This window comes from Carassius auratus, chromosome 49 (assembly GCF_003368295.1).
Source record: "Carassius auratus strain Wakin chromosome 49, ASM336829v1, whole genome shotgun sequence".
In the NCBI taxonomy this organism is placed as follows: domain Eukaryota; kingdom Metazoa; phylum Chordata; class Actinopteri; order Cypriniformes; family Cyprinidae; genus Carassius; species Carassius auratus.
In genome coordinates, this window is record NC_039291.1 from 1,421,101 (window position 1) to 1,443,169 (window position 22,069).

The 22,069-nt window shown below is 37.6% G+C and overlaps 1 protein-coding gene across 6 annotated transcripts in view; it reads left to right on the forward strand.

The window, feature by feature from the left end:
* LOC113066004 (semaphorin-5A-like) overlaps nucleotides 1-21,231 on the forward strand; it is a 144,405-nt gene extending 123,174 nt beyond the window's left edge. For 4 of the 6 annotated variants that reach the window (XM_026237554.1, XM_026237553.1, XM_026237552.1 and 1 more), the window contains 6 exons: nucleotides 6,099-6,308; nucleotides 12,266-12,436; nucleotides 14,774-14,929; nucleotides 15,712-15,756; nucleotides 16,562-16,773; nucleotides 20,021-21,231. In XM_026237554.1, the coding sequence (XP_026093339.1) occupies nucleotides 6,099-6,308; nucleotides 12,266-12,436; nucleotides 14,774-14,929; nucleotides 15,712-15,756; nucleotides 16,562-16,773; nucleotides 20,021-20,140 (914 nt within the window). In that variant the 3' untranslated portion in view covers nucleotides 20,141-21,231. Of the gene's footprint in view, nucleotides 1-6,098; nucleotides 6,309-12,265; nucleotides 12,437-14,773; nucleotides 14,930-15,711; nucleotides 15,757-16,561; nucleotides 16,774-17,504; nucleotides 17,514-18,611; nucleotides 18,788-20,020 lie in introns of all 6 variants that reach the window. The other 2 variants (XM_026237556.1, XM_026237557.1) reach the window with 2 other exon arrangements.
* Nucleotides 21,232-22,069: the final 838 nt, after the last annotated feature.

Genomic DNA, 22,069 nt, shown 5'->3' on the forward strand with positions numbered 1-22,069 from the left:
AAAGACTGAAACTTTTTGGATATGTAAATGTAAAATGTAAATAATTAATGTAAACTCAAGACAAAGAAACAATTTAAATTCAAAATATGATTGTTTATTGGAATTTTTGTTTAACTTGTAACACAGATTTTCTCATGTAAACAACATACCTGCAATAAACCATCAATATCCTCCAAATTAACTGTTGGCTTGAAAGCCATATTTATTACAGAAATAAAAACACAGGCATGTAAGTACCATTTGAATTTCAAAACAATCAATGCAAATAAAAAACAAAAATGATTTCCATGTTGAATTCTAAGTGGACAAAAAAATTCCAAAGTATAGTCATTGCCAGTGCTTTTAGTGGGCCAGTACGCACAGGTACTCAGTACCGCCACTTCCAAATATAGCTCTTGAGCTTACCGCCACCTCTCCGTGCGCCCAGAACGTGCTTGTAGCGTACCAGTACGCTCATTTGGACATCTGTTTTAATAGAGGTTTTAATCTTTTACCTGCACTGCCGATTTTCAGAGCGCCCTTCACAATGCAAGCTTCCTAATTCATCCCACCCAGAGCAGAAACTACATTACCCATTCACCCTTAAGTTATACAAGTGAATAGCGCATGTGTCGCTTTTCCCACTGTTAAGTGTCAACAACTCAACGTGGCCGGAGAAGGTGTGTGAAACTCGTTGAGAGCAAAATCTTGAGTATTTATTGTCTGATAAACTTTAAAAACTGTCTGCGGAGGTTGAGTCGTCCTGCAGCCCCCGCTGGCTGCTCATTGGCTGCAGCATCTTTTTTCTAAGTTCTAAAAAAATACCGTAGACGGCAAGGCACAAATTTAGATATTCATTTATCTAATTAATCTATAGCCTATGCACAAAGACAATATGATCTTTTTGTCCCCTTTTTGTTTTAAAGCTTGATGAAGAGAGAGAGCGCAAGTTGCTGCAGCTGAGGAGGACAGTGATGCACGCGTACAGGAGTGATTGACAGTTCGCGGTTATTTTCGTTTAAGCTTATTAACGTTAGCGTTACAGAAAGGTCTGATTTATGCACTGTTACAACAGTCATTGTTTTTTTTGTTTTTTGTTTTTTTAAACAATGACATTTGAGTTCATGATTTTAATGTTGCTGTTTCTTGTGGCAGACTGAAGAGTAATCCGGCAGAGTTTTATACTGAAACTTTCCGTCTAAAAGTCCTTCCTTGGTCTTATCCATATTTCTTTGCACGTTGAACACACATAGGCCACAACTGGAAAAAAAAAAAAAAACTGCAACCGCGTTAATTGCGTTATTTTTTTTATGCGTTAAATATTTAAAATTAATCGAATGCGTTAACACGCTAATTTTGACAGCACTAATATATATTAGGGATGCACGATATTGGATTTTGGCCGATATTCGATATGCCGATATTTTCAAAATAATTTTGGCCGATACCGATATCGATATATATACAAATATATACTGATATATTTAAACTTTAATTTTACTGAAGAGAAATCCATGTATCTCTTCTGTACTGATTCTATCATAAATTTATTATTTTACAAATGTAGACAGACATTCACATCTGAAAAACAGGTCAATTATTTCACTTGGAGAATATCGGTTTGGCTCATCGGCAGAAATATTCATATCGGCCGATACCGATAATGGTCATTTTAAGCTTTTATCGGCCGATACCGATATTGTGCCGATATTATCGTGCATCCCTAATATATATATATTGCCAGTTACAAATAATATAAATGTGAAATAATTAATTAATAAAAAGTATTAAAATAGTTTTAATATTAGAAAAATATAATTTGTAATTCTTTAGAAAAAGTCCCTTGGTTACGAATGACGCTGCGTCGAGCAAGAACAACTCTGAATATCGTGTGCAATCAGTCCAATGGAAGAGCGTGATGTCACAGGCGGGGTGACGTAGTGACCAGGAAGCTATAAAGGCATGTGCCGTGCAGCTGGCTTCAGCTTCGAGTAGGGAAGCAAGCGCTGGCAGGGGTGCCGGCAGTATGGCTCTGCGACGCAGCGTCTCGTTCCCTCGAGGAACTAGGGTTACATTCGTAACCTAGGGACTTTCCTCTTCGGGAACTCGAGCTGCGTCGAGCGCTTTTGGGGAATGATGTGCCAACGCTGCCAGACTACCAAACCCCTGCCTAGTGTGTATCCAAAGAGCACAGCTAAGGCAAGAGGACAAAAGAGCCAGGAGTGGCTCACATATCAATATTGTAAAATCTGGCAAATGTAGAGGGCGTGGACCATCCTGCAGCGTTGCAGTTGTCCAAGAGGGACACACCTGCTAGAAAGGCCTTAGAGGCAGCCATACTCCGTGTAGAGTGAGCCTTGGCTCCCAAAGGAAGGGGAAGACCAGAGGACTCATAGGAGAGGTTGATAGACTCGATTATCCCACGACTGAAGGTCTGCTTAGAGGCAGGGGAACCCTTTTTAGGAGGATCATAGCAAACAAGCAATTGGTCAGATTTTCTTCACAGGGCAGCTCTGTGAACGTATGCGTCCAGTGCTCGCAGTGCTCGCCAAAAGCTATCACGTTGGACGCAGCTGCCATGAGCCCTAACAGTCTCTGAAACGCTTGACAGTGAGTGACTGGCCTTATCTGATTCTTTACAGAGGAAAGGATTGACTCAATCCGACCAGGAGACATAGGTGCCTGCATCGTGGTCGAATCCAATACTACGCCTAGATAGGTGGTTCTCTGAACTGGAGAAAGTACACTCTTCTTGGCATTCAGTCTCATATGGGTGAGAAGGACACCTCGATGTCGAACCGTCATCTGCTCTGACTGAGCTAAAATCAACCAATCGTCGATATAATACCAGAGCCGCATCTACACATTTCGTGAACGTGCAGGGTGAGAGTGCAAGGCCGAAGGGGAAGAACTCGATATTGATAAGCTTTGCCCTCGAAAGCGAACCTCAGAAACTTCCTGTGTTGTGGAAGGATCTCTCGAGACTGATCTCTGGTGTAAGAGGCCCCCGAAGGGGTGGCGAGTTTCCCAGCTCCGCTACGCTCGCAGGCGGACATAACTGGGAGTGACGCTCACGGGAGACCTCTGCGCCCTGAAACACTGGCAGGGTTGGCAGACCGGCCTCCAGAGGGCACTGAGGTGAGACGGGCTCCGTATAATGAGGTGGACACCGCTCTACCCCAGTAGGGGCTACCCTCAAGGTCACTGCGACTCTGGCATCAGGACCTCTTCGTTGAGGACTTCCTGGCTTCAATAATTGCACGAAGATCTGATTTTGGCTTGGAAGTCCCTGACTCAGAGCGTTTTTGAGCTTCGTGGTATAAGGAGCTTGCTTGTGCCGTGGGTATCTCCTACCCAGATAACGAGGGAGGAAACTCTGGAACGCTGCCGCCTGTTTGCATGCCTCCTGGAACCTGTCGACGACAGTATTGACTGTGTCGCCGAACAGGTCCGAGGCTTGAAGCGGGGCATCCAGGAGGCAGACCCTGTCACGCTCTCTTATCTGAGACAGGGTCAGCCATAAATGCCTCTCCGCGGCCACCAAGGTTGCCATAGACCGCCGCGACATTGCCGTAATATTGAGAGTCAGGGCCGAAGAGACGGGTCGAATAAGGGTGTTTCCACGACCTCGCTATTTCTTTGTGGAGGTCGGGAAAAAAGGGAAGTCTCCGGGCTGGAGGTGGATGTCTCGGCCGCAGAAACCACTCATCTAGTTTACATTTCTGTGGCTCATGTTTTTTCTCTGCAGGCCACTCGATTTTTAATTTAGCAACTGCGCGAGTAACCACCTCCAACAGCTTCTCATACTGGGGCGATAGGGGTGGCGAATCCCTACTAATCATCTCCACATCCACCTCATCAGATGAAGAGAGGTGGAGTGTCGACCCCTCACCCTGGGGGGAAGAAACCGACGAGCGTGCTTCCGAACCCAGGGTTTGGGCGCCGGATCTGGCAGATGAAGAAGGAGATAAGGACTGGCTCATCTCCATACCCTCCGCCAGATGCACCTGCGAACCCCACGAGTGCAGCAGCCGTTCTGCCTCGGCAGAAGCGGGGCCAGCACCACAGGGAACACTGGCGAAGGCTCCCTCCTCGAAGAGAGCCCTCCAGGATCCCTCGAGAGCGGACTCAGCGTGCTTCGACCCCGTGCAAACATAAATCATGTGTATCCCCAGCCGTGATGTAGCGGCAGGGAGGAACACAAAATTTATAGCGCGATTTGGATTCGCCCTTAACGTGTCTGGTCTTAGCTTTGCACTTTGGCATTATGATGCTTTATTGGGACGGACAACAGTAAATAAGATTTACAAGACAGACTTTTGAACATGCACACACAGAGCGCTTGCTGAAAGACGCAAAGCTTAAGCCAGCTGCACAGCATGTGCTTTTATAGCTTCCTGGTCGCTACGTCACCCCGCCTGTGACTTCACGCTCTTCCATTGGATTGATTGCACATGATATTCAGAGTTGTTCTTGCCAAAGGCGTTCCCCAAAAGCGCTCGACGCAGCTCGAGTTCCCGAAGAGGAACTATTAAATTATAATTGCAATGACAATTTCTCATTTTAAAGCTGTTAAAATTATTTCAGTAGTTACAAATCATGTAATGTTTTGTTTATTCATATTCTGTTAAATTAGATTGAATAATTTCATATTAATGTAATTTCTAAAGCTTTTAAATTATATTCAATCATGAATGTATGTATTATGAATAATAATGTATGAATAAGTGTATTATTTAATTGTTATAAGATAATTACAATATAATAATAACTTATGATTTAAAAACTGTTAAATTATATTCATTGGTTACAAAAAATTTAATTTATACTTATTTTTTAATATCATTTAATAATTACTAAAATATATAATTTGTTACTTTAAAATACTAATTAATATAATTATTGATTCTAAAATAATTAAAGTATATTAAATAAAAAATATGAAATAGAATAGGGATGCACAATATTATCTGATTTTATCAGGTTCATCTGATAATGGCTTATGTCTTAAAAACTAACCAAAATTAAAAATAATTTGTTTATAATCTATAATATAGTATAATACTATATAACACCAGGAGAGACTTCCAAACAAAAGGAAATATATCTGTATCAGCCAAAATAAGTTGAAAAATATTGGCATATTAGATATTGGTAAAAATCCGATACTATACCTAAAATAGAATAGAAATAAAAACAAAGAAAAGTGGTCTCAGACTTTTGGACTCTTTTGGTGTTTATGAGCACCCCACACTGTTCAATTGACCATTTGTGTTTCTTGTGACGCTAGAACGCTTGTATTTGCAGAGGCGTTAACCACCCACTACGAAAACCCATCAGGGAGTCGATTCTAATTGCCCACCCCCTAACTTTTAATAAGCGCTGGTGACCGCCAGACAGTTTATGACAGCTCTGGGGAATTGCATAAAATACACTTAATCCACATGAGCTATTCATTTTCTTGATTGTGCAGGATATAATGCCACCCATCTCCCTCGGCAGATGTACCCCTGATCCTATTGTCTAACAAATCACAGAATCTGGGTCAGCAAAGTTCAGAGCTTTGCCTTTTTTAAAGGATTTAATTGCAATTTGTCTTCTTCACTTTTCATGGGATCTTAACAACCAGCAAGCACAGCAAAGTCGAAATTCAATTCCATAATATGACTTTTCACTTTCGTAAAAATCAATATAGTCAGTCATTTCTTGGTTAAAGTCACTGAACGCAGCACGATTTGTTTACCTGCGGGTCTAGCCTGCACTGACACCTTTGTAACCTTGCCATTAGCCATCAGAGCTGGGCCCTCTGCTTTGAGGTGTGAGTAGATTATGAAGAAGACTATTACCTTTGAGAGGGCTGTGTGCTCTGGCGCTGGAGAGATTATAGGTCCACCCATGTAGCGCCGTCACCTGCTCAGAATGGATAAATGGCTGTGGCTCACAGGGGCAGTTCAGTGATTGTGTTTTTGTTTTTTGTTTTATAATAGATTTAAACTTTTTTTTAAATATTAATAATATATGAAATACTGAAATGAAAACCCTGTCGGGGTTTATTTAAGAGCATCAAATTCTCATGATTCTATTTGAGCCAGTCTTGTGTGTGTTTTTTCTTGTTTTAGGAGACTTGCTGCGTTTGGGACGGATCACTGGATTGACCGTAAATGGAGGCTGGTCTGTCTGGGGCCCTTGGAGCCAATGTAGTCAGGACTGTAGCTCAGGTGTCCGAAACCGCAAACGCACCTGCTCCAACCCCAAACCCAAATATGGAGGAATCACCTGCCTCGGTCCTGCCCAAGAGTTCCAGGAGTGCAATACTACACCATGTCCAGGTTAGTACCCGAGTCCTCATCAATGTTTTCCAACTTTTTCTATTCATAGTTTTGTGATCATCTTCTCCAGAAACGGATTTCTCCACTTTTTTTTGTTATTTTAAAAAGATGTATATTTTGCCCACCATAGCTGCATTTATTTGATAAAAAGCTAAAATAAAAGTAGCTAAACTGTGAAATATTATTACAATTTAAAACAGCTGTTTCCTTTGTAAATGCATTGTAAAGTGTCATTTATTTTTGCTATCAAATCTGTATTTTCATGAACCTTCAAGAATGATCCTTCAGAAATTATTCTAATATGATGTTTTGATGCTGATTTTTATACATACATTTCTTGTTATTATCAATGTTGAAAACAGTTGTGCTGCTTAATATTTTTGTGGAAACCTTTTTTTTTTTTTTTTGAAGATTTGATTAGTTGAATAAGTAACATCATCAAGTCTTTACTGACACATTTGTAAATTCAGTTACATTGCAGTTTAATTTAGTAGAGAATCTTCTGATAGAGGTTAACATGATCTCCAGTTAAGCACCAGCACTAACTTGAAAAGGAACAGAAAATAAGAAGTACACCCATATACTTCCATATACACACAAATATAATGCAGACTTTTCTCTTCAGATGTTTCTATGTTTTGTGAAGACAATCATAAAAACTGTCCTCTGTCTCAATTTGTTACTGGTGTGCAGGGAATAAAGAAGATTTCCAGACATCAACATGCAATAAAAAAAGACAAGCCAATTTTGTGTGCGGTATTTGTACAAATGGAAGACATTCACCCTGTTTTAAGATGCGAAGACCTCAATCTGCCGGTGGAAATGGAGAGAAATCTCTGTGGCATCGTTGTGTGTAATCACATTTCAAGTTAATTACATCGGCAGTGACGGAAAAGGAAGATTCTGTCATTAAAAGGCTTGTGACAATGGTGTACACCCTAAAGTTAAAGGAGGGGGGAAATCTCTCTAATTAAATGAGCGCTCATTGTTATGTGTGCTGGAAATATGCTGTCTAAATGGAAATGTGCATCTTGGGTATTTTACGATACCCAACGGTGAACAAGGCACAATCAGGTGGAATTTGTTTTGCAATCATAATTAATCAATAGTCTGTTTTTGGAGATGAATGTCGCCCGAAACCATCAAAGCAGGGCGTACTGTAGTTTATAGCTCTTTATGATATGCTGGAAAGCTAATTGCTCCTCAGTCTTAATTTTATAGCAGCTGTTTTCTAACAGGAAATCACATATTTCCTGCAAAGTGACAGTAGCGAGACCAGCAGGACTTCTTCATTAACAAAGACCTCCAGAGCTTTTAAGACCTGATTAGACTTCTTGATGTTTTTCTCTGTAGGAGTAATTGGCGACAGATTAGGAATCGCAGCGCAAATTTTATAAAAGCAGCAGATGACAGATTGTACAGCAAACTATGTGAGTGCACTGTTGATCAGTAACTGTGCTCTGTGCTTCACTAAGTTAATTCAGTCCTTGTCTACTTCCAATGAAACGTCTTAATAGCACTTAGATTCGATTGCACCTTTGTACAGACGACGACAGAATAATACAGATGACTTTCATCAAGCGTATCCCAGCAGGAAGCTTGGAAAAGAACACATCAAATTGCTCCACTCCTCCAGAAGCATCTCTGAACCGGAGCTTGTCTGTGACCAATATTCTCACTGTGTGTTTTATTGGTTCTTTCTTGCCCAGCTGAATCTTTATATGTTCAAAGTCAGACCTTTTGAGAGAGGCAGACGGGTCTTAGTGTTGGAGAGGCTCTGAAACTAATGAATCTTTTCTTGTTGCAGGCCACAAGGGTGAAATGAAATGATCAGTCACGCAGGGGCAGACATGAGCTGATTTGTCATTTTTCACAATAGGGAAGTTATAACAGATGACAAACTGCAATATTTGGTCTACTTATGTCTTTTTTTCTCAAGCAATGTGAGCTACAGTCAACAACACGTATAGTTATAAAAGCTTTACTAGCAACTATCCTGTTGTATCCTGAGCTGTGACTTCAAAGGCAAAGGGCGAGAAAAAGTACATTTGGGATTTCCGAAACAAAATTGGACCAAAACTTTTATACTGCTAGATTGAAATACACTGGCAATTTTGGTGTAGGATTTACTTTGAAGCAGTTTTCATAGAGATTGCTAGTACATATAACAAATAAACAGCAAGTTTTTTTTTTATTAAATGTGAAATTTTGAAATGGAAAGACTGAAATATCTTTATAGGGTCTCGCATACATATGTTGCACGATATCAGATTTTCACTACAGCTTTATCTAACTAAAAGAACTCACAATTAGATTATAGCAATATATATGGCATTTTTAAGTGGAAAAAAAACATCATTACAGAGCCCCTAAACCTTAGCGAAAATAAAAATAAACAGACTTTTGCATGATAAACTATTGCTTGTTCATGAGAAACTGTTGCACATTTGACACTTTTCACATGCGTGCACATCACAATGTCTGATTCGTGTAAAGAATAACCTGTTTGCTTGTCCATCACTACAATAATACTGTAAAGAAAACAAGAGGATGGATGCACATGACTTAAGACCTGTTTGGTAAAAAAATATCACAGCCCTTAATAAGTCAGATTTGAAGCATTCTGAGACAGCCAAGAAATAGGTTTTGATATGGGCTAATTTCACAATCCTGTGTGGCAGGTCCACAAAGCCAAGTTCAATGGTCCAGTAAACTTATAATATCACTGCCATATCTCCGCTTTAACACATCCTCTGTGACGGCAGAGAAACCTTGCTCTGAATTGAGCTGAATGGCACAATATGGCTATGTGTATTGAGCTTCAATTTAGCATTTTGTTAGAGCAGTTCATGGAGTATGAGGCTGAATCCAGCTCCTTGTTCATTTGTCATTTACTGAAGTGCATATATATATATATATAATAAAACGGTTTGTCCATATATAGCTCTCATCGCAAAAAGGGCTGTTAGAACGGAATGAAGAAACTCAGCATAAAAATGCATTAAATCTGACAATGTGGTTTAATAATGAAGGATATTTTGATGTTGTGCAATAAGAAATTGTAACACATTTGCTGTACCTATACATGTTCTAACTGGCACTTAAAGTTTTATTTGGGAAAATATATATTTACTAGGGCCGGGACTTTAACGCGTTAATTGAGATTAATTAATTACACAAAAAAGAATGCGTTAATTAAGATTAATTAGTTACAGAAAAATATTCCCGCATATTTAATAACTTATTTTTGCACCGCGGAACGTTTCTCACTGGATGAGTTTCGGCGGACCGATTATACTGAAGCACCAACTAGCGTTCACATATCACCATCACCGCAGCACATGATCGAACCTCAAGTATCACCTCAACGCAAAACATATAGCAGCTAGCGTGGACTTTACACTTTATGTTGAACTATGTATTATTTTGTTGGTGCAACAGTTTATGTTGAACTCTTTATTGTTTTGGCCAAGGTTATTGAGAGTTGGACTTAGTATGTTATGGCCTCTGAAGCAACAGAGATATGTTTTCTAATAGTCAGTGTTTCCAATGTTCTGAATGTGATTGACAGTATTGTGTTTTACTTAAAAAACACTTTACAGAAGGTTCCAGCACCTAAGCTTCCTGAATTTCTGAAATTTACTATTTCTAAATTGTTTCTAAATATGCTATTGCTACACTTAATGACAAAAATTGCACTGGTCTGCTAGACTTGGATTGAGCAAAAATAAACAATATTTTCTTGCTTAATCTTATGTATTCAGTCATTATTCAATGGTATACTATAAATCCATGTGAAAAAAAATTACTTCTCACTGTTCTCAGATCAAAATATTTATATGCGATTAAAATGCGATTAATTTCGATTAATCAATTACAAAGTCTCTAATTAATTAGATTAATTTTTTTAATCGAGTCCCGGCCCTAATATTTACCAATCTAAGGATTTGAGCACTTTCTATTGTACCAATCACATCTATTGTGATTACCTCAAAATTAGACCTCAAAATGAATTTTAATTGTCAGAATCAGAAAGAGCTTTATTGCCAAGTGTGTTTACACACACAAGGATATAGTTGTGGTGAAGGGAGCTTCCAGTAGAGAAAGTACAGACATAGTGCAGGCATACATATAATTTAAGTTGATAAAATGAAATATAACAAATAATAATAAACAATAAATACATAAATAAATTATAATAGCAATATGTTCATACAAATATAGAGAAAATAGACATAATTATGATTGTGCAAATGTTTATTTTCTATTTTACAGAAGAAAAGATTTGAGAAGTTATGTACAGTCCTGAGATGTTATGTATTATGATATATCTGTCGTAATGCAAGAACAGAAACAATGTCTTTGTATTGAAGGCCACATTTAAATTAGATCTCAGTTAGTTTATGCACATCCATGCTCTAGTTTTCTTCACTGTTAAATGGCAGAAGTGACACAACTGGAATTGTAACACATTCCAGTTTTTTTAAAACTGGAATTTTTCATATTTGTTACATACCATTTAACAAGGTTTTTTTTTATAGTAGCAAATATACGGTACACTATACAGAAATCAGTATGCTAATATTAAATACTAAACACAGACAAAATCTACATGTCGGTGACATAATCTGTCAGGCAGCTAATGCTAATGTAAAATGAGACTCAGTATGGTTGTTTTCCTTTAATTAGTGCCGAGACAGTCATAGTGTTTTGTGAGTTGTTCTCTGTTCCCTCAGTTGTCGGGGGTGATGACCCTGAGCTTTGCACTCGCTGAAGAGGGGAGGGAGTGAATTGATGGTTCGTTTAGCCTCATTAATTAGAGCAGGGGTCAGAGTGAGAGCGCGAGGGAGAAAAAGAGCTGTAGAGCAGACTGTGTGAACAGCCTTTATCATCATCCACCCCCTGATTCCCAGCAGATTTAGAATTTGGATTTAACTGGTTTTGACATCAAATGATTTAATTGTAGTGATCATATTAGAGGTGAGTGATGTCATTCATTCAAATGATATGCATATTTATTTTTTTCTCTTAAAGTCTACTTTTAATCAATGTTTCATGATCAAATACAGTTTAACCCTGCTGAAAACCAGCAGACAAGACCAGCTAAAACCAGCTGTTTTTTGTGAATTTCTTTAGTTTGTGTTTCTTCGTACTGTCACTTTGATCTTATCAGAGGTACTGTCATTAATTCATATTGTGATACTTAAGGAATAAATGTCCTGGATCTGTTTAAATGAAATATTTAAAAATAAAGCATATTTACTTTTTATTTTATTTCAAGATCAAATCCAGTCATAACTGCGGTCTCTCAGACTGTTCAGCAGAAAAGTGTCCAAAACACCTCTGATAATAAATCAATAGACCAGATAAACCCAGCTAAGGCTGATTGTAACTTTTTTTTTTTTTCAATACACAAAAGAACCGTGTTCTTTCAAGAGTTGTATATGTAAATGAGCTATGCTATGATTGGCCAAGCTCTTGAGTCACAGCTCCACCAGAATCCTAAATATTGAATAGACTTTGATATTTAGATCATTATAGTTCTGATTTTACAAATGTGATGCCTTCTGAATGACCTCTTTTTGCAAATCATTTGTGTTATGAGGCTATTGTATGTGTTCATATTAAAATTAACTCTTTTATTTTTATTATTTTATGTATTTTAAATCATGTTTTCTATGATAAATCCCATTTAAATTTAATGAATAAACATGTTTTTCTGAATGATTCCTCTTTGCTGTGCAACAGTGTGAGAAGTGTAGAGAAAAACAATCATAAAACACATTTGCCTTTATCGATATGAACTTTTGTTACACATTTAGGGTTGCAATAACACTGAAAATTATTCAGAGAAATATTTTCAGTATTTACTGAGGTAGTGTACAATGCTAGTCCCAAAATTATCCAGGACACAAGCGCAGCAGTAATTTGAGTGTCCTATTTTCCTTATCTTTCAGTGGATGGGAGCTGGTCGTGCTGGTCGCCTTGGTCTAAATGCTCAGTGACATGTGGAGGAGGCCACTACATGCGCACACGCACCTGTAACAACCCTCCACCTGCCTACGGAGGTGACATCTGCCTGGGTTTGCATACTGAAGAGGCCCTCTGCAACATCCAACCCTGCCCTGGTACACACACAGACTTTATCACATGCATGAACTCAACCTATGTGAACACTCACACCTTTAATCCGACAGGAAATTGCATGGCTTTTTTCGGATAGCAGGTCTTTGTCTTGTACCTGCTTTTCTTTCATCATGTCTCGCTTATAAAGCGGCCCGTGGGGGAATGAAAGCAGAGGAAATCAAAATGTCACACTTCATAGAAAAGCAAATGGTAAAGCCAAGCTTGCGATATGAAGATGATATGCATAAGTCCACAGCAGGGAGTGCAAGAGAGGAGGGCGAGAAAAGGCGATTGATGACAGAGTCAAACCTCGCACATTGATCCACGGAAAGGTGAATGTGAGAAGAGAGCTTGTATTCAAATGTCAGTCCATCCATTAGCCAGAACTGTAGTGAGGTTACGGAGTGACCTTTTATTAGCTGCGTTCAGGTCTATCTGTCAAACCATTCATTACACGAGCGCGTGTGTAGCTGTACAGTGCAGCCAGGAGACAGAAGACGGGGTAAGCCAGGGGAATGCTAATCAGAAGACCCTGGTTGGAAGTTTCCCTAAACTGGATTCCAACCTTTGTAGGTTCCCTTGTACAGTCTAGTTTAAATTAGCTTGGAGAGCAAATAGATAATCTGTTCACTCATCAATAAAACCACAATTTCAAGCCTTTCTTGCTGGAAAATAAGTCTAATCTGCCATGTCCAGTTACTTGTCTTAAAGCCCTGATATATTGGGTCTTATTCTTATAATTAAACTTATTCTGAGTTTTCTTCTGTTAAGGATTTCAAGGTAAGACGCGAGGAAAAACATGGAGATCTGCTTTATAGTAGAAACTATAGTTGTAAATCTAATTGTGACACTGACACTTTTTTTCATGTTTAAAGGGGCATGAAAACCCAAAGCACGTTTTCTATTAGATCTTAACAGATACGCATGGTTTGCACCTCAGTGAAAACAATATTAGCACTCATTATGTTTATTATTAAAGGGAAAGTGGTTGTTTTCCACTTTTCAGAGCCATTTTATTCTTGCAATTTTAAAAAGCAAAGTTGATGCAACACCACAAAATGTGAATTACATGCATCGTTTCAGAGTTGTAACTGGCTGGAGAGTGTGTCTGTGTCATCAGTCTCTAAATGTTTCTCCACATTTACTGTATCCGGAGAATGTTCACTTTGGTTCAGTCCCTTCTCTCCCATCTTCCCACCTTCGACAATCCTTCTTTTTCAAACCTGAGGTGCGAAATGTCAGTGCTAGAATAAGGGTATTCATTGTTGTGATACTGTAAAGCAGCTTCCTTCAAAGCAAGCTATTGTGCTGTATAAATAAATATGGCATGACTGACAAATTAAAGAGCTGGTGCTAACATATTCACATCACTATTTTCAGATGCTTTCTGAACTGCTGTTTTTTCACCTTTGTTATTTTGTTGTGTTTATTTTGTTATTGAGAGAAACATGCACAGCACATATATTTATCTAAATGCCACTCTAAGCATCATCAATGGCATCAAGTTGTTAACAAACAGTATACCACTACTGCATTTTAAACTTCTTATCACTATTAAACAAAGCATTTCAGAACCAGTTAGGTCTCACAGCAGTTCTAAAAAGTTTTACGAAAGTGGGCGTGATAAGTTGCTGGGGAAAACACAACAACGGCTTCAGATCCAGTCAATTTTATTGCACTCTCATTCAGTTAAAAGCATCAAAGGTTCCTAAAAATGAACATTGATCTTCACCATTGTACTGTACACATCAAAGTGAACAAATATGCTATACATGGTTTTGTAAGCTCACAGTGCATTATACAAATACACATATCCTATGATAGCTAGATTTTAATGTTCAAATAAAGGCACCACCATTTGCATTTCTACTCTGCACTTTGAAAATTCATGCACTGTAAATGTGACTTATTTTTTTAATGTTTATATAAGCAATCTGATAAATTATATCAAGAATCTCAAAAGACCAGTTACGCTTTTTGTCAGATACTCAGGGTATATGGATGAGAACATATGCCATGCAGAAAGATCCATGAATGCATCTACGTGATTGAAGCATCTGCCATAAAAAGGCAACACATGCTGTCGTGAATAATTAAGAGCAGCGTCTTCTAACAGGATAAGGACAAGCAGCCTCATGAATGATTGAGACACTGATGAGTCATCGATATACTATAGGTGTGAGAAAAAAGTTATTAAGCAGGGTTGTCACCAAAATTGCCACCATTAAAATCACCATGAAAGAAAAATGGACCCAATATTCTTTTATAGATATATAGACAAAAATAAAACTCTTCACATTGAATTGCATCTGATTTGGGCTTGTTGTTGTCATATACAGAGAGCTGGTCTGATTGGTCTGAATGGTCCCCCTGTGACTCATCAGGGTCTCAGGTTCGCCTGCGTCACTGTGCCGTCCTGTTTCCCACCGGCAACCAGTGCTCGGGCAACAGCAGTGAAACTCGTGCCTGCCTGCCCATCTCTAACTTCATCCCAGGTGAGCACAGAAACACACACATATCGCAGTCAAACACTTGCCATATCGACCCCTGGACAAACAAGGATCTTCCCTTATTGACAAGCAGTAATGCGAGACACACCAAACCATTGATTTCTGCAATGCAGGGATAATTAGCCTCTCATCTTCTGCCCTGTCTAAGTGCCGCGATCGAACAAATGCATTACGCTCATATGTTTTGTGTAGCATTTGCATTCATACACTCAGTACCTGAGATACTTCTGCTGTGAGAGAGAAATCCAACAACTTTTACTAGCTCAAACATGAGGGTGCTTATTATAAGAAAGAACATTTTATCTTTGAGTAACTGTACTTCCTCCTCTGATGATGAGCCAGAAAGTACACAGTCACCTAATTTCGAATGTGCTCATCTTTTAAATGATAAGTTATTATGGGACCTGCCGCTTTGTAGCGATGGAAATAGCTAAACGTGGGATCGTCAGGGGAGTTATTACCTCGCTTACAGTGTAGCGCAGGGAGTGAATTTTTAGGACCATTCTGTAAATCTTGTGTAAATATTGCCTGGCCTGCAGAGCCCTCGTGTCGTGCGAAGTAACATCCCATTACAGCTCGTTAGAAAAGTTTTATACCTCATTTCCTTCCGTGACTGATCATAAAAAGCTCTTTGAATTTCACGATAATAGGTTGAGTTTGAAATTCACTTGCTGTAATGTTCTAAAACTTCTAAAGATCTCATTTGTCTGCCTGACGGATAAATGTCCCTGTTCTTCCCTTATTTTATTTTTTTATTTTTTTCTCAGAAACGTCTGTTGCACGTTCAAGTCAGGAGGAAAGATGGTGTGGAGGTAAGTAAACTTACAGTGACACGTTCAGTGTTCATTATGCAAACATATTTGATTGCTCACTGTCACAACTGACCAGTCATAAATCGGGATTCCATAGAAAAACATAATTCTAGTTGCTAATTATACAATGTGAATCAAAACTGAGGTTTAATACACTGATTACAAAGACAATGTGCTTCAAAGCTTTTTGGGACCCATTAAATAAATATGCATTTGGAATGTCGGACCCACTTTATATTAAGTGGCCTTAACTACTATGTACTTACATTTTAATTAATAATCTAGTACAATGTACTTATTGTGTACCTACATGTTTTACATTGTACTTATATTTAAAAAAAACTACAAGTAATTACATCTGTATTTAATTTCTGTAATTACATTTATAATTACACTTTTGACCCATACTTTACACCTTAACCCACCCTTAAACTTACCCATACCTCCAACCCTCTCCCTAACCTTACCCCTATCCCACCTCAATAGCAGCAAAAGTGTTTTACAATACAATATGAACACAATAAGTACATTGTACTTATTTTTTATGTAAGTACATAGTAGTTAAGGCCACCTAATATAAAGTGGGACCGGAATGTCTTGTCACTGTAAAGCCCTTCTATTTATAGCAATTCTTGACCGTTCATGCACACTCACAGGGCAACAGCAATGCTGACTGTAATTTACTATAGAGTTTAATTGGCTCAGGTAATGGATAATTGATATCCTCTGGCTTCAGGATCAATGCCCCAACCATCATGCCTGCATCAGATCATTTAGCCATTAGCCGTTTTGCCTCTCTTGCCAGACTTCAATGTGTTCCACATGATCGCCGTGGGCCTGAGCAGCTCCATCCTCGGCTGTCTGGTGACCCTTCTGGTGTACACTTACTGTCAGAGATACCAGCAGCAGTCCCATGATGCCACGGTCATCCACCCCATCTCCGCCGCCCCACTCAACACCAGCATCACCAACCACATCAACAAACTGGACAAGTACGACTCAGTTGAAGCCATTAAGGTGGGTGTTATTCACTCATACTATCAGCAATGTTATTAATATGGGAAATGAGATGATGTATTTAGTATATGGTGTGTGTGTGTGAAAATGTGTCTTGTGTCTAAATCAATTGATACATTTATACACTGCTTTCTCATAAGTGAAGTTTTGATTCAGTTCGTATACTCTCATTTGTGTGAGATTTTCTCAAATGAAATCAGAAACCAATATGCAGCTCATGTCAGTACATTTCTGAGAATGTTCTTCTTGTTAGTGGGTTACTTAAACCCTGAAAAATGAACCTTTCTCTTAAATTTCGTTTTATGTTAAGTTATGCAGTACACTCTTAGAGTTAGACACATAGATCATTTTTTCATAAGCGCAGCGAAAATAAAGCTCGCTATCATTTTTCTCATTTAGTCAGAAGGACAGTTAAGGCTTCATTAGACTTGAATGTACAAGACTCATGACTAATTACAGAAAGTGCTCCTCAGTTATTGCTTGTTCAGGCACTTTTGTGAAGTTGCATATTTCATCAGCTGGATGTATTGCACTAGAATAGCATCACTTACACAATATCCCAGCTGAAGCGTAATGTGGCAAACTCTGTTTTACTGTCCTGAGATTGTACAGGTTTACTCACCTGGCTTACTACTGATGACAGGAATGAATGAAATTCAAGGCTATATAATATTATTGTCATGCACAACTTACTTGTGGTATTGTTTTTCTCTTCTTCTGAATGCTGTCAGTTTGTTACTGTAAGTATGGAATATATTTACCCATACAGGATCCTCATGACAGCATGACATTAAGTTGACCCTATTCACTTTCTTAAAAAAACGTTATCATAATTATATAGTTATCTGAAAAGAATTCTGAAATGGCTGATGTCACCTAGACAATGTAAAAAGGGAAAATATTTTTAATTAATAGCCAAAAAGCTTAATGTCGTTCCATTTTTTTTTTTTTTAAATAAGAATTATTGGAGCATGTTTTACAAGAAAACATAATTTCCATCTATCTACATTCTACAAAATGCCATGTTTAATTCAATGTTTCTTTGTAAATATTTGAGAAATTTAATGAATTTAACTGAATGAAAATTGTTTCAAGATCAATTTTTTTTTAGGCTTCCGTTCATCTTCAGGACACAAATTAAGATATTTTTTATATTCTCCCATCATTCTTCAAGTCCACACGGGCAAAATGTTCAAACGCCAAAAAATCTCCAAGAAAGTTATCCATATAAAATTAAGTGATTTAGTCCATGTTTTCTGGTCAAATGGATTATGTTGTTACATTTATAATGTAATTTTGTACTTTTTGATGCAAAAAAAAAGTTCTGGTTGTGTGGACTTAAAATTATAATAAAATATAGAAAATATTTTTCTTTGTGCTCTCAAAATAAAAGTTTTATTAGGGTAATCAAGTTCAACAAAATGTTCATTTTGGGGCAAATTATCTATTTTATGTAATTAAAAGTTATAGCTATTATACATTTACCATTGAGATAAATCATGATGCTTTTCAGAGTGAACTTGACAGTAAACCTCAACACCCTGGTCAAAAATCCTGCTTAAAAGTGTGAGTTTCTGGTGTTTTAGGAGAAAAAATGTAGTGCCACAATTGACTGTAAACTCCATTCTGATGTGAAATAACATGATGGACGAAATTTACTCCTGCCTGACATTTTTTCCTTTTTAAATGATTCTGTTTAACTTTGAAGTAAATGGTTTGCGAGGGTGTTTCATGCTGACTTTAATGATAGCTTCACAAAAAGACCAAAACCGACAGTGCTGGCCTTCTTTCTGTCTCCTGCTGCCCTGAGGATGATTGTGCTCCATTCCTCTTTTCAGCCTGATGTTTCCGTTCTCTTGCCTTTGGACGAGCACCACATTTGCCAGCCTTTGTCTTCTAACACTGGTGTAGCGCGAGGCCTGGAGATTTTCTACTAACTCTTGACCGGCATTACCTTCCTCTCCTCTGACTCTCAGACCTCTCGCGAATCCCCTGTCCTTCCCCTGACCCTCGTGTACGTGGCAGGTGTGCTCGCCCATTCGTTCTGTCTGCATATGTCACCAGCATTTCCCATCATCCCACAGAGCAAATACTGAGGCTTGTGAGAAGGCAGTGTAATTTTGGTGTCAGGTCGTGTTTATGGCTGTCTACGACCATTTTGCTGCATGCGTTTTTTTCCCCCCATTTCTTTTTTTCTGTACCCTGTAAATCAGATTAATCTTTTTTTCTAAATTATTATTGTGCTTGCTTGTTATCGCCACCCCACTGAGCTTGGTATTGGCTTACAACTTTGTTGCATTTCTTTTTAATTGTTCTTTCTAATTATGTAGGAGACTGAATAAATTCTCTTAAATACTCAAATACTCGTAAATACTCACTTTTTTCATATTTACGAGCCTTGTCTTCATAATAAATAATAGCATTATTTTTAATAAACATTTTAAAATCAACACACATGTTGTTTATTTTAAATGACTATTGAAGTAATAACATTATTAAAATAAAATAAATATTTATTTTTTTATTTTATGAGCCTTGTAAATAGTTTTAATAATCAAAATGGAAAATAATCAAGAAAGAAAAAGACAAAAAGAACTGTAAAAACGTCTTATTTGTTTTATTGTATTGTTTTGATAAACATTTTATAATAATAAATAATAATAATTAATTTATTAATTTATTTAAAAAATAAAAAATGTTATAGATTTTTTTTAAAGATTATTATTTATTTGTTTAATATTTTAATTTAGTTAATTCATAATTGTATTAATTGATCTGTTAATTCATTATTTTTATCCGTTTTGTGTAAATTGGCTTCTTTAAATTGCTGACACAGAGGTTCAGTGAAAGCATGTTGACAGTATGGGTGGCAGAAACAACTAAAAATACATTTCTGAGTTTGTATGAAAAGCTTTGTTTACTTGGCCATTTCCATCTGTCTTGATTCTGTGATGTTGTGACTGCTCCTTTTATTATTCTGTGAATGATACTAACCTTTCTTGCTGTCTTTTGTATAGTCAGCCAAGTGAATCAGTCTTTTGTTAAACCCTCTTCATGGTTTGGCCATCAGTCAGTCTCAAAGCAAGATTTTTGTTCAGTTCTTCAACTGATTTTGTGATTTGATTTGATTTTTAAATCCACAACCCCAATACAGTCTGACTTTTCATCCATGCAAACAAAATCAAGTATTTTCCATTTCTGTTCTATTATCCTTTTAACTGAAAACATATTTTTCTCTCCTCCACAGGCTTTCAATAAGAATAACTTGATCCTGGAGGAAAGAAATAAGTATTTCAACCCTCAGCTTGCAGGAAAAACATATACCAATGCATACTTCACTGACGTCAACACTTATGACGACTTTTAAAAATGGATCTGTTATTCCAGTCTTCATCACATTAACTTCAGCACCTAGTGATTTTCATTTTTGCCTCTTTTTCTCTGATTTCACGTGGGACTGTTTAATGCCGCACAGAACCGTTTTCACAGTTAACAAGGACATCATGCTCCCCAGTTGTGCGGACGTCTTTAAATGAAATTGAACTGTGGTGGACAAATAAAGCAGGCGATTTAATTCAACCAAGATGCCAATAAACTCTCGCCGTAGAGATGGCACATGGACGCTTTGCATGATTCCCATCTAATGTGTTTTCCTTTATTGTTGCTTCATTTATTTGCATGGTTGGTCGCATTCCAGTGTTTGTGGGCGGTGCCTGTGTCCTAAATGGGTGGAGCCTTTTTGGACTGCTTTGTTTCCTGTGCCGAATCAGAAGCCCCTGTGCCTCACTGAGGACCTACAGTGGTCTCCAGTGCATCTGCCTGCCCTATCACAGGGTTTACCACAACAGATATACAGAATCCATATGTAGATACCACGGTCTCCGAAAAATGTGTTAATGTATCTTTCAATATGGGCCTCTTGTTAGTCGAGCTCTTAACAGTGGGAATCTCAGTGTTTTTGTTGTAAAATACACTTTTCATGACGCATATGTCAATGTAGCTTTTATAGAGGAGTCTATTCTGAAAAAAAAAAATGTTAGTTTGTTTCAAAGTAACCCTGTTCAGTCACCAAAACAAGAATTGTCATATTAACATTCGTCTTTATGTAGTGTAAGGTCTGCAAAAAAGAGAATGTGAAACGCTACATGACCTTTTTATGTAAAACATTGATCATTTGAATATTATCGACATGTTTCTATTTGTTCAGATGTTTAATAGTTCGAGATTTCATGAGAAAACAAGTATTATCTGTAAGAACAAACTGCTTTTTAGCCCCCCCAAAAAAACTTTTTTTCAGCTTTTATTTTCTTTATTTGAATACATTTACTTATAAACTTAACCATCCATCCATTATGGAGTGGTGCTTGGGAATCCACTTTTTTCAATTTTTACTAATTCTTTTCTACTTGTAAAACTTTGTTTGCTTGTTTTGTGCATAAATTAAAATTGCTTCATATACCTCTCTGTGTTCAGTCTGAAATGTTACATCCAGAGTTGTTGCTTAAAGGGATAGTTCACCCAAAAATGGATATTACCCCATGATTTACTTGCCCTCAAGCTAATCGGAGTTATATATATATATTCTGTACACTGCATGAGAGTGTTTAGCACTCTGTATCGCCTCATTTGGAATACAAATTAAATCTTTTCTCTCGGAATTTGAATCTAGATTTATTCACACTGACCCCTGAAAACCTCTTTGTGAACACACTTGCCCAAAAAAAATTGTGGGAAGACAAATTTATGTTTTATTAAAAGTGGGTGTGTGCGGGGTGGGGGGGGGGGTATTTTTATTATTGATTATTTTTGCAGAATGAGCTTTATCGATATTTAAGTAACCTTATAACAGTGTAGAATGAGGACTCAGAAAACATTAAACAATACTGGGATAACTTTATATACACAACATGACAAAAAATATGTGACTGGTGATCAAACAGAATAGCGAATGATGGCTACAGAGAACATTTAATACTCTGTATGTAAATAAACGCTATCTTAAATTCTGAAAGAAAATGTGCCCAAACTTAATGAATGCAGTAAACTGACACTCATCGATATTTAAGCAAATATTCTGCATTGTAATTCAGTCTAACAACATTAAATAGGGAATTTTTATAATTTCACGAATGCATTTAAAACACAATGTTCCTTCTTCACCCATGCAATAAAACCTGAATGAGCATGGTTTTATAGCGTAACTGCTCTGTGGTCAAAGCAGCTTCCAACCCGGGATCGTCACAAGTGGTTGCCGTAAGCTCTTTTGTCGAATTCGCCGGCTGCGCCATTCTCAAGT